This window comes from Protopterus annectens, chromosome 2.part0 (assembly GCF_019279795.1).
Source record: "Protopterus annectens isolate FY-2018-M chromosome 2.part0, PAN1.0, whole genome shotgun sequence".
NCBI classification, from domain to species: domain Eukaryota; kingdom Metazoa; phylum Chordata; order Ceratodontiformes; family Protopteridae; genus Protopterus; species Protopterus annectens.
The window spans coordinates 1,682,631,467-1,682,644,821 of record NC_056728.1 but is presented as its reverse complement, the minus strand read 5'-3'; the positions used below and the strand labels follow the sequence as shown (position 1 = coordinate 1,682,644,821).

Genomic DNA, 13,355 nt, shown 5'->3' with positions numbered 1-13,355 from the left:
CACCTTCTCTGCCTCAAGGGAAGACAAAGCCACTGCCTCAGGGTATCATGTAGCATAATCCACGGCCACTAGGATATATGTTTTCCCTGTGGAACTTGGGGTACTCAGAGGAGTCCCAATATCCATAGCTACCCTTCGAAATAGCTTCTCAATCACAGGCAAATGCATCAAAAGAGCTCTCACCTTGTCTCCTGCCTTGTCTAACTTTTAGCACTGCTCACAGGTCCTGCAGTACCCTGTTACATCTTTGGAAATTCCAGGTCAATAGAAGTTTTGCATAACATGCCTCTTTGTACGTTGTATGCCCATATGACCTGCAAAGGGAGTATCATGGGCTATGGCTAGAAGCACCAGATGGTAGGCTCTAGGCACTAAAAACTGCTGTACTCTCTCACCTTCTAGACCTCCCTCAGGGGTCCACTCTCTGTACACTAAACCTTTGTCCCAGTATACAGATTCCCCTTTCCCTTGAGAATCAGGTGCCTCCCTAGCTACCTGCCTCAGGCCTTGCAATGTAGAGTCTGAGAGCTGAGCCTGTCTCAACTCTCTCCTTGTAACCCTTCCCAGCTCCCCTTCCACAGGAAGTCTGGCATCCTCTGACAGTGGTTACCAGACCCACATGCTTGTCTCCTAGCCTCACTGCATGTAACTGCATAAGTACATGGTACTGCCTCATCCAAATCCTTCCCTCTCAGGACATCTGCAGGATGGTAGTTTAGTACCCCTGTTGCCTCAAGACAACCTACTATTGGCATTTTGTCTTTCCCACTTACTGGCTCCCTCACCTTTGGTTCCCTACCTTGCCTCCATGAACACCTGTATGCCACATGGCCCCACTGGTTGCATTCAAAACATTTAACCCTAGCTCTTGGATGTGTACCTGGACTAGTGGCTTCCCCTGCTACTTGCAGATTCTGTTAGGACAGTCTGTGCTGCCCACCATGGGTTCCTTTAGACCCATGAGCAGTACTGGGGGTCCCCTTCCTGTGCAGGGCTGCCCTGCTTGCCAGGTATAGGTCTCCCTTCTTCCCCAACTCATCTGAAGTAGCACATTGTCTATCAGCTAACTAGACCCTCATGTCCTCAGGCAAAGTGCTAAGGGCTTGTTCCCTCACCAAAAGGTCTGCCAGCCCTTCAAAAGTGGTGACCTGACATACACTCACCCAGCTATGAAAATAAGTGCTCAGTTCAGCAACATATTCACAATCATTTTCATCTGCCTTGCGTCTATGCTCATGAAACATTTTCCTATATATTTCAGGTGTTAGCTTAAAACATTCTAAAAGACATTTTTTTTACAGCAGTATAATCAAAACAGACAGAGTCAGGCATTTGTGATATACAAGTTACAGGTTTCAGGGGACAGGAACCATACCTAGAGCCTTTGGTCAACACTATACTGTTTGCATACCCTCTCAAACATATGAATGAAACTATCAAAATGATACCCCTCTTTAAATTACAGAAGAAATTTACTGACTGGTTGTGCTTCTGGGGCCCAGTTACTCCCTTCCCCATTACCTCCATGACTCTGGTGAAGAGTCAGCATGTCCCTCTCATGCTTCCTCTGATGCTTCTTTTCTTCGGCTTCTATCTCCAAATGCCTGCCCTCCAACTCAAGTCTCTTTAGCTCCAGCTGGATTTTTAAGTCCACTGCAGAAAGATTGAGCTGTCCATTCTCTGAGGATATTGTATCTCCACTGCCAGTCTGATTGTCCTTCACAGAAAGGTTGAGCTGTCCATTCTCTGAGGATATTGTATCTCCACTGCCAGTCTGATTGTCCTTCCCAGAAAGTTTGAGCTGTCCATTCTCCGGGGATATTGTATCTCCACTGCCGGTCTGATTGTCCTCCTGGATGCTGTTTTCTGATGCAGCTGTAACCAAGGCTACAATCAGGTCTGCCTTAGTCAGGTTTCCATGCACCAGTCCCCTAGCCTGGCACATCTCCACCAGCTGGCTCCTTCTCAGCTTTCCATACTCCTCTGCTAACATGCTGCCTGCTCACCCTGACTAATTAAGCTAACAAAAGAAATAAAGCAATTGTGATCTGAACTCTGGGTATTCACTGCATGGCTGTTTTCGAGTACAAACCACCTTCAGAGATCTCTGTTCATAAGCTGCAGGATTCACTCTACCCACACCACTACAGGCCAATTAGTATGTGAAGTGGACCCCACCACTGCAAACCACAATGTGAGGATATCTTATCCCAACCACTGCCACCACAATGTGATGGCCATACCCTGGCCCAGAAATCAAGGAGCCTCAATCCTTACCACTAACACCAGGGAGGGCATCTCACATAAGAGGAAATTATAACAAATACAGACAGTAAAGTACAATTTCCCTTAAGTGCACACAGAGATCACAGTTAGTCTGGGGCTGGTTGCTCCCTTGCTCCCCTCAATAAGACTCCCCACTGGCACAGCTATAGGGTCCAGATCTCAGCCTAGCTGGCAAGCTAACATCCAGTACCCTCTCTGTCCCACCAGTGCTTCATGTCCCTGACCAGGTAGCTGACACACCACACACACTTTGAGAAAAGTATTTATACAACTTCACAGACACTCCTGGGAAAGGCTGACACAGATTATCCAGCTGTGCCCCTTTACCCAGACTATATGGTAGTAATTACTGCCACCACCAGCTAATACTTATCAGCTACCCAAAGGCCCTTAAAAGGGTGTCCAATTATTACTGTGCAATATTATTATCCAATTGGTAATACCAGAATCTTCTGCTGTCCAGCCTCTGCCGGCTTATTAGAATGGCTTTGTACAATAAACTCTATAAATATGCAAGCTTAGCTTAACTCTACACAAACCAGCAACAAGTAAAAGTTTTTTTAAATATTTAATAATAAATAATTAAAAACACAAGACATCACTACTACACCACAGTGCTATCCATGAGTTCAGAGATCACACAGAAACTTAAAATAATACAGTAGGAAAGTTCTGATATAACAGAAAAACACTTAAGTCTAATCTGTATAGTCCTAGCTATTTCTACAAGAAAACATACTTCTAAGTAACTTACTTTCATACAGCAAGGCAGTGCTGAGAGTTGGATCTCTCTCTCAGCAATAGTTTTTAAGATCACACACAGGCATCTCTGCTGGCCCCTCCCAGATTACATCAATTTGACACTTCGGTTTTCTCAGTATATGCATTACATCATTTTGACACTTAGTCTGGAGTTCCCAGGCCAACAGGCTACATTATTTAACAATCTAACACCTGCTCAGGAAACTACAACAATAAAAGACATTTCACATGTACATTCTAGTAATTATTCCTTAAGTTAAAACAATAGAAAGAATGTGTTCAACTAGCCTCTTCGGCACCACTATCTAGATCAAAGGATATACAAGACATAATTTTAACTTCAAAAGAACAGATGTGAAATGCTTGGCTTAATTTTCCTTACAGCAGATGGCAATGTAGCTACAATCTTGAAGTTCACATTTTACAGTGTTTTCTTTCATTTAAGAAATAAGCCTGTATTTTACATTTATATTTACAAATGATAGAATTATGTATCAAATTCTGTTTGGCTAGGCTGGCAGCCTTCACCCCTTTTCTGCTAGTCTTCACAGAGGCCTCCTCAAGGGGTTTCGGTTCCTGCTCCTCCTTGGTCCTCTTCTTTCCCTAAAAGGCCCAGAGTATTGAATTCGTCTGAGGAAGAGGTAGATTCTGATGCTGAATCCTTTGCTTATTCTACCCAGATTCCTTCTGATTTAGACTACTGGTCTGAGGAGGAGGACTCTCATACTCTAGATAATCCTTTTCAGGAAATTTCCTTTGGCGACTTAATCTCTAGGATTATGGCATTTTTTAAGTTGAATTGTACCCAGGTTTCAGATATCCATAAGAGGTATTATGAGTTACTGCAGATGGAATATCCTAAACCTGTGGCCACTCCTCCTATCTTGGCTGCTTTATTGGATGTTTTTTCCAATGCCTCTAAAGCGCCGGATTCTCTGCCCCTGCTCCCAAGAAGTCTGATAGGTTTTATAGGGTACCTGAGGATTGTTCCTTTTTGTTTAAATGCCCTGCTGCTAACCCCGCTGTGGTGTCTATAACCTCTGATAAGCCGTCTGAATTGCTTCTTTTGTCCAAGTTTCTGCCTTCTGACAAGGACAGTAGAACCATGGATAAGCTGGGTAAGAAGGTTTATAGTTCGGCTACCCTAGCTTTTAGGGCTATTAATTATCAGATCCATAACTCCAGGTATGTCTTGGCTCTTCTTTCTCAGGCTTGTCAGCTTCTTTCTGATTTTCCAGACTCTGAGAGTAAATCTTTTGCTCTTTCCTTGCTTGGGACTTCCTCTCAGGTAGTTTGTCATTCTATCAAATGTAGTTATGATGCAGCAGATGCCTCTTCTAGGGCTGCTGCTTTTGGTTCACCTTCTAAAGGTAAAAGGGTAGTAACAGACTCCTCCTGCTAAGGCCACTCAGACTGCAGGGATTCTAAAGCCTTCCTTTCCTGACAAACGAGGTGCTGTCTGACTATCCATCTGTTCCCAGTCATGTTCCTCTTTCTCTTCACCTTTCTTTTTCTCTTCCTGTTTGGCTCCGAATCACACAGGATTCTTGGGTTCTATCAATCATTTGCCAGGGGTACTTCATGGTCTGGATTTCACACCCTCCTTTTATGGGCATTCCACAGCTTCCTTGGGAACAACTTCCTTTTTTCCCAGAGGTTGTTTGAGAACTCTTGTCTCAGGGTACTATTGAACAGGTGCCTGTGTCCCTAAGGGGGGAAAGGCTTTTATACAAGAATGTTTCTAGTGCCCAGAAAAGAAAGTACTTGGAGACCTATTCTAGACCTCTCTCATCTAAACACTTTTCTAAAGGTGCCTTCCTTTTGGATGTTGTCTCTTCAGTCCCTTTTTCTTCTCTTGCTCCCGCAGGCCTTTCTGGTGTCTCTGGATCTCAAGGATGCTTATCTCCATATTCTGATCCATCCTCTTTTCAGGAGATTTTTGTATTTATCTGTTGCTTCCTGGCATTTTCAGTTCTGTGCTTTTCCCTTTGGCCTTTCTACTGCCACAAGGGTATTCACCAAATGCCTCACTCCTGTGATTGCCTTTTGCAGGTTTCAAGGGATCCAAATATTTTCTTCTTTGGATGACCTGCTGATTCAGGCATCTTATCCAGAGGTCCTTTTGCAAAAACTTAATTTGATCATTTCTCTTCTTCAGAGCCTGGGGTTCACAATAAACTTCAAAAAGTGTTCCCTGACTCCTTCTCAGGATCATGTCTTTCTAGGTTGCAGGAATAAAACGGTGCCAATGCTGGCATCCCTGCCTCCTCCAAAGGCATTAACTCTCATTTCATTCTTTCAGACTCTTCTTTCCCTGGCCTTCATTACAGCCAGGGAGTTTATGAGAGCTCTGGGGTTCATGGCTTCCACCATTCTGATGCTCCCTCTGGCCAAACTCCACATGAGGAAGTTCCAGTAGTTTCTGAAGTCAGTGTGGCTTCAGCATGCACATCCTCTAGACTTTCCTGTTCCTCTTATCCAATGTCTCAAGAAAGAACTTCTGTAGTGGATTCAGCAGTTGTCTCTGAATCCAGGACTCCCTTTTCAACCTCCTCTTCCCTCTCAGGATCTCTTCACAAATGCTTCAGATGTGGGGTGGGGAGCAATGTTTGGCTCCCTGAGGGTTCAGGGAGTGTGGTTGCCTCGTCAGTGGAAGGCGCACATCAACATCAAAGAGATGAGGGCTCTTATGCTGGCTCTTCAGGCCTTTCATCTTCTCTTCTCTCTCCGGGGCCTCTCAAGGTATTCACAGACAATACCACAGTCATGTGGTATATCAACAAACAGGGGGCTACTAGATCTTACCATCTTTGCCGGCTGGCACTTCTGGTATGGGATCTGGCTATCCAATATCAAGTGACTCTTTAGGCAGTTTATATTCCTTCAGATCAGAACATTGTGGCAGACAATCTGAGCAGGTCCTTCACTCAATTCCACGAATGGACCCTTCACAGGGATGTGTTTCTGGACATTGTTCACCAGTGGGGCACTCCTCAACTGATCTCTTTGCCTCCCCTCTGAACAGACAACTTCCTTTGTTTTGTCCCAGAGTCCCAGGTCCTCTGGTATGGAAGGTGGATGCTCTCTCATTTTCTTTTCTTTATGCATTCCCTCCCCTTCCTCTCATTCCGAGTGTCCTGTTCAAGATTTAACAGGATTCTCTTAAAATCTTGCTGGTGACATCCTTTTGGCCATGACAGCACTGGTTCCCTCTACTTCTGCATCCAGCCAAGGGCAGTCATCACAAGTTACCTCACAGGATGGATTTCCTCACATGAGACAAGGGGTCTCTCATCCATCCCCACCTGTCCATGCTTCAACTGACACTGTGGGGGATAGGGTTTTGATCCCTCATAGACACCTTTTTCTGAGGACGTGCTGCAGGTCCTGCAGGAGGCCAAGAATCCTACTGCTAGGAAATCCTACTTGTCTAAATGGAAGAGGTTTTCTATTTGGTGCTCTTCTCATGACCTGGACCTACTTTCTGTGGATGTTCCTTTGGTTCTCTCTTATTTGTGTGAGTTGCTCAATGCTGGTTTGACCTATTCTTCTATTAAGGCCCACTTATCAGCTCTTTCTGCTTGTCTGCCTTTAACTCCCCTGTTAGCTTCTAGATTTGAGGCTAAGCAATTTCTTAAAGGTGTCCTTAATATTAGACCTCACAGGAAGCCTGTTCCTCCTCCCTTCGATCTTAACTTTGTTCTGGAAAAATTGGCTGGTGTTTCATCTTCCTTGCAACATTGTTCTTGGAAGACAGTTATTTTGTTAGCTTTTACTTCTGCTAGACAGGTGTCTGAGTTGCAAGCCCTTATGGCTTGTCCACCTTTTTTGATATTTCATGAGGACAGGGTGTCCTTACATACTAATCCTTCTTTCATGCCCAAGGTGGTTCATGAGGTGTCACTTAATCAGTCTATTAATTTGCCTACCCCCCTCTGCAATCTGACAGTGAGAGGGTGCTACATAACTTAGATGTGCATAGACAGCTCAGATTTTATTTGGATAAAACTAAAGCTATCAGAAAGTCTGACCCGTTATTTGTTTCCTTTTATTCTAGGTCTTTAGGTTTGGCTGTTTCCAAATAAACTATTTCCACTTGGATTTCAAAGGCTATCTCCTTTTGTTACACTTTTCATGGCGAGAGCCTTCCTTCCTCTGTAAAGGCTCATTCCACTAGAGCTGTGGCTTCTTCTGGTGCTTTTTTCAAAGGCTTAGATGCTAATTCTATTCTTGATGCTGCTACCTGTACGTCTGTGCACACCTTTACCAAACGGTACCAGTTGGATGGTATCTCCAGGGCTAGAGCTGGTTTTGCTGCTGCCATTCTTCATGGCTTCTTGGAGGCTCTGCTGCTTCCTCCTCCCGGGTTTCTTCTTGAGCTTTGGCACTGTCCCATTTGTAAGGAATAATGCATTGGTGAAGGCAAGGACATCTACCGTTATAGTAATATTTTACACAACTGTACTTTCCACATTGAAAGGGCTGGTCACATATTCTGTGACAGCAACTTTTTAACTGATATCTATATTAAATAGAGCTGAATCATATTAATTCATTAAAATAATTATTATACAAGTAAAAATACCAAATTTTAACTATCCTATGGGCTTCCAAGTTGAAGTTGTTAGTAAGTGTTCCACATTTTGCACATTTGTTCCACATTATGAGAGGCTGTGTTCCTCATTTTGGAGAGGGAAGGTTGACATCTATGTAAATGCAAGTACTACTAGAATGTAAAAATATAACTATAAACAAGCAAGCTGACATTAATGGATTTTCTATGCTAACAGTGGCAGTCTTCATTTTTTTCAGTTATATGCAAATATTCAAGCTTGCTTTTATTGTATCTTTAGCCTTTGAAAGGGCAGAAATGTCATAAAACTCTGCCACCTCTGGGAAAAAAAGAGCTCTGCAGAATATCTTTTTAGCCAAAGAACAACTGCAGTAGACTATAGTTTCAGTGCAAACTTCAGTCCAATACATTGATGTCTAAACAGTCTATAAATGCGGTACTGCAAAGTCCAATATAATGTGCAGCATTTATATTTTCCTCATATCAAGATGTAATACACTTCTGCCATCAAGCAAAGACACTAGTTTACTCCAGTGTTCTTCTCCATTTTTGCCTACTTACCACCCCCTCTCCCATGTGTCTGCAGAGCCAGAGCTGGTTTTGCTGCTGCCCTGCTACCTTACTTCTGTGCATACCTTTACCAATCGTTACCAGTTGGATGGGATCTCCAGAGCCAGAGCTGGTTTTGCTGCTGCCATTCTTCATGGCTTCTTGGAGGCTCTGCTGCTTCCTCCTCCCAGGTTTCTTCTTGAGATTTGGCACTGTCCCATTTGTAAGGAATAATGCATTGGTGAAGGCAAGGACATCTACCGTTATAGTAATATTTTACACAACTGTACTTTCCACATTGAAAGGGCTGGTCACATATTCTGTGACAGCAACTTTTTTAACTGATATCTATATTAAATAGAGCTGAATCATATTAATTCATTAAAATAATTATTATATAAGTAAAAATACCAAATTTTAACTATCCTATGGGCTTCCAAGTTGAAGTTGTTAGTAAGTGTTCCACATTTTGCACATTTGTTCCACATTATGAGAGGCAGTGTTCCTCATTTTGGAGAGGGAAGGTTGACATTTATGTAAATGCAAGTACTACTAGAATGTAAAAATATAACTATAAACAAGCAAGCTGACATTAATGGATTTTCTATACTAACAGTGGCAGTCTTCATTTTTTTCAGTTATATGCAAATATTCAAGCTTGCTTTTATTGTATCTTTAGCCTTTGAAAGGGCAGAAATGTCATAAAACTCTGCCACCTCTGGGAAAAAAAGAGCTCTGCAGAATATCTTTTTAGCCAAAGAACAACTGCAGTAGACTATAGTTTCAGTGCAAACTTCAGTCCAATGCATTGATGTCTAAACAGTCTAAAAATGCGGTACTGCAAAGTCCAATATAATGTGCAGCATTTATATTTTCCTCATATCAAGATGTAATCAGTGATCATTATTTAAAATGTTATCACAGCAGCATGCATGTGTACAACTACACTTCTGCCATCAAGCAAAGACACTAGTTTACTCCAGTGTTCTTCTCCATTTTTGCCTACTTACCACCCCCTCTCCCATGTGTCTGCACAGCTGCAGGTGTTCCTGGCTCATGTCACATGCAATGACAGCTTGATTGACAGAAATGCAAATTTTTGGCCGACATCACAGTGCAAAATCAAACAATTCCCCAAGGAAACCCTTTCATTGAACAGATTACATGAAATTTTAAATTTACCATGTTGAAAAACATCAAAAAGGACCAATTGCATGTGCTAAATGCAAGCAGTTTATCAATCACTGCCTCATTAGATTATCAGTAAAAACATAAAGGAATAGATGCCCTTCCTACTATGTAGAAATGTTTAAGAATTATAAAACCTTTAAACTCAGTTTGCACACAATATAGTAACTGAAAGACTTGAGAAACCTAGAATAAAGTCTCAGTACTACCTATTGCAGAAGATAGAACTTCTGAATGGGTACTGTGAACAACACCATCTCTAATTTTGATTATAATTAACTACTCATATATATTTGTTATGCTGCAGCTTAAAGTTTTAAGGGATATCAAAGTTCATAACCAGTTTGCCAACACCATGTGCATGAAACTCTACCTGCCTGAAGAAAGCTCCATATTTTGTATTACTGCTATTATTGTGTCAGGACTGCAGAGATTTTACAGGTTTGCATGACTGAGGTGTGACTGCACTATTAATATTCAATGTAATCACGCACAATGTGGTGGGTGGTGCCACTGGTCCATAGGGCAGTGTTTGGGCAGAGTTTGCCACTGCACATTAGTGGTACTCTAAGTAAATTATGCCCTTTTTCCTTCACACTTTATAATATTTATTTGTTTTACTTTTGATTAGCCAAGAAAGATACATAAAACACAAATAACCTTCTTTCAGGAATGGCAAAAACCCTTGTTCTACCACTAGAGTATTATGCTTGTTTATTGAAAGGTGATGCATATTGCAAGGCATTAATTAATAGATTTGTGTTACAAGGAAGAGGCAGAAAATAATCTACCTTTAGAGTGTGGTACTGTAAGACTATAAAGGGAACAGTCAGGTCAGGCTGAGTTTGTAGCTCAAAATAGTTAGTTCCTGTTAGCAAAGTCTACATACTGCACAGCTCTCATTGTCCTTTATGTCTGTTTTTATATATATTTTAGTTTACTGCAAGTCTCCTTAGAAATTTGCACTTCTTCCAGTGTCAATATACTCAAAAGTATAAGATGTAAAATAGATAGACTCAGACAAAAGAAAATTACTGCTAGAAGTGTTATACTTCATGGTCATAAAAATGTAGAAAATGTGTGACACGTTAGATATAAAATAATGTTGTCAGTATACAGTCAAGGTTTATTTAGAGCAGTTTCACGTGTGATTTAACTAATTACAGCAGTGAAATAGTTCTAAAATACATTGCCATAAAAATAGATTTTTGAGGTAGCCATTCAAGAAAATAATGCAGTCCAACAGCAGAAACAAGACAGCTGATGTTCCTTACCTTAAGCCGGTCCTCAGCCCAGTTTCCAATGAGAACTCTGTTAGAATACTTCTCTTCTATCCTCCACCCTGGCATAAACCACTTGCCAGGGTCACTCTGTGCTCCTGCCATGGCTGTCTGCCTCACCACTGACACTTTATGGGATTATGAAGTCCTTAGTCAAAAGCCAGTCTACAAACAGCCTTCTTTCTTACTGTCTCTTTTTTATTGTACCTGAAACTCTCTCTCTGTCTAGCCATGTAGCTTAGGAAGCATTTGTGTCAGTATCAGTGTCAGTAGACTAGTGCTGTTTACTGTTTCTATGGCAACATCCAATAAGATCAACAACTCCAGGCAACAGCAGCATTGTGCTCTTTCGAAGAGAATATGAAGTAGTGATGTGAATGCAATGAAGACTTACTTTCTGGTTTGTTTTTCATATGCGATTGGCTACTTTTTCCCTTGTGGATTGCAACTATCTGCTTCACCAGGATTATGCTGTAGTGTTAAGAATAGTTACTAAGTGTTAATAATTCATGACATGAAATATCATTATAGTTCAGTCTTGTAAGATCAACATAAAATTGTAGACTCCCAAAGTTTGAATTTTCTTAATAGACTTTCAATATTTATTGTCCTCATTTACATTATTGTTAAGCACTGACAGAAAGAAATGTGACATGAGAATCTGTTTAAGCAATGTAGTATGCTAAACAATTAGTCTTTTATAACCTTTGCCGTATTCACATACCCTTCTTCTGCCCATACTTGAGTCACTTGCTTACTTTGACCTCAGTCTGAGACGTAACATGGAATCATTCCAGTCCCAATATTTTGAGTTATGTGTTAATAGTAAAGTTAATGAGGTAGGTCACTGTCATAGTAAATATAACTCATCCAGGGGAAAGGCACAGTGCTTTACCTGAAGAAAATGATAGCCCATCTACAGATACAACATTTATCCAAACAGATCACTCACTTAGGCACATGCAGATCAAGTAAGTAAATGTTTAGAAAAGTCATGGTATTTAGTCACAGCTTGTAGGTTTATTCTGAACCTGTTCACATATATGAATGTTGGAAATGTACTGTATGAGTTTCCCTAATGCCAGTCCCAAAGTGCATATTGTAGAATATGTACACCATATGATCAACTTTCCAAAAAGTTGAAGTGTTTGCATTGAGATCACAGTACAGTGGTGATCAGGGATTTGCCCTTTCCCCATTGTAGTGTGACCTCATTGTTGGAATATATGCTTTACAGGGGTCTATATCAGATGATCGAAAGCTTACAAGTCCGAAGCTCACAGCTTCAAACTGCAAACCTTGAAAGCTGACAACATCGAACGTACAAAAAAAAATACTAACTACCCAAAAAAAAAAAAAATCCTCTATGCAGGGGGGCAAGCCCCCCTGCACCCCCACACCCCCCGCTACTTAAATATACCAACTCCGAGATCGCACTATAGTGCAGTAAAGTGAAATCTTCCCTTACCACACTCTATGGTGATCACCATTCTGCGGTTTGATGTTGTCAGCTTTTGGAGTTTGAAGTTTGAGGTTGTGAACTTCAGACTTATCAGCCTTCGATGTTCCGACATAAATCCACTTTACAGGGGTTGTGAAGGGTGCAGGAGGGCTTGTCCCCTGGAAAACCACAGATTTTGGAGGGCTTTTGTACTGTTCAACTTTTCAGAAAGTCAGTCATATGGTCTTGACGATATGAAGTTCGAAATTCTGAAAAGGTGATCTGATATAACCCCCCCGACACACACGCACACATATGTGTATATGTGTATGTATGTGTGTGTGTGTGTGTGTGTGTGTGTGTGTGTGTGTGTGTGTATATATATATATATATATTTATATATATTTATAGAAAATATATATATATATATAAGTATTTATCTATATATATATATATATATAGATAGCACTCACATACACACACAAATGTGTATATATTATAAATTATATATTATATATTATACATAGTAAGTTGTTCCACACTTACAGCTATATATCTCTATTACAAAGGGAATATAATACCCTGTTTAAAAATATTAGTATGTCATCATGGCATTATAATGTTCTGCAGAGCTCCAGTTGATTTAGCGCACTGTACCAAAAAACGTTTGCTTCCAAATCCTGAGTTATGGAAGAATAGACATCTGTACACAATTCTGGAAGTCAATGATGAGTAGCCAAATACCCATACTGATAGACAGAGAGACAGACAGACAGATAAATGACTATATTACATTTCATCTAATCGCAAAACATCTAAAAAATAATCTAAGACTTATTTAATCTAAAATATCATATATACAGGAAGTACTCCTACAAAACTTGTTCTGCAAGGATACAACCGTCCTGCACCCAACAAACACCCTTAATTATAAATATTACATGTACTAACTCTTCTACAGAGAAGAGAGAAAACACCAGACACAGTGACTCACTGCTGATGCACAGACACAAACTTTTAGAAATGGGAGTACATGTGGGTGGGCATTAGCAAGGTACAAATGGTATACAAGACTAATTTGCCTTGTGATTATATAAAATGAGTCTTAGATCAAGCGTTCCATACCCATACATGGATACATATTTGTAGGCTTATCCAGGGGTGAATGAATAGAAGCAAAGTTACGTGTCTTTATTATATTGTTAAGGAATGTAAGTCAATATGCATCAACTTGGGCACAGTTTTTGAACAATATAAAATCTTGCATCATTTAGCA

General features: G+C 40.8%; 1 protein-coding gene across 1 annotated transcript in view; it reads right to left on the bottom strand.

The window, feature by feature from the left end:
- CFAP107 (cilia and flagella associated protein 107) overlaps positions 1-10,949 on the bottom strand; it is a 333,829-nt gene extending 322,880 nt beyond the window's left edge. The window contains exon 1 of the mRNA XM_044061730.1: positions 10,633-10,949. Coding sequence (XP_043917665.1) covers positions 10,633-10,743 — 111 coding nt within the window. The 5' untranslated portion in view covers positions 10,744-10,949. The remainder of the gene's footprint in view (positions 1-10,632) is intronic.
- Between the last annotated feature and the right edge of the window lie 2,406 nt (positions 10,950-13,355).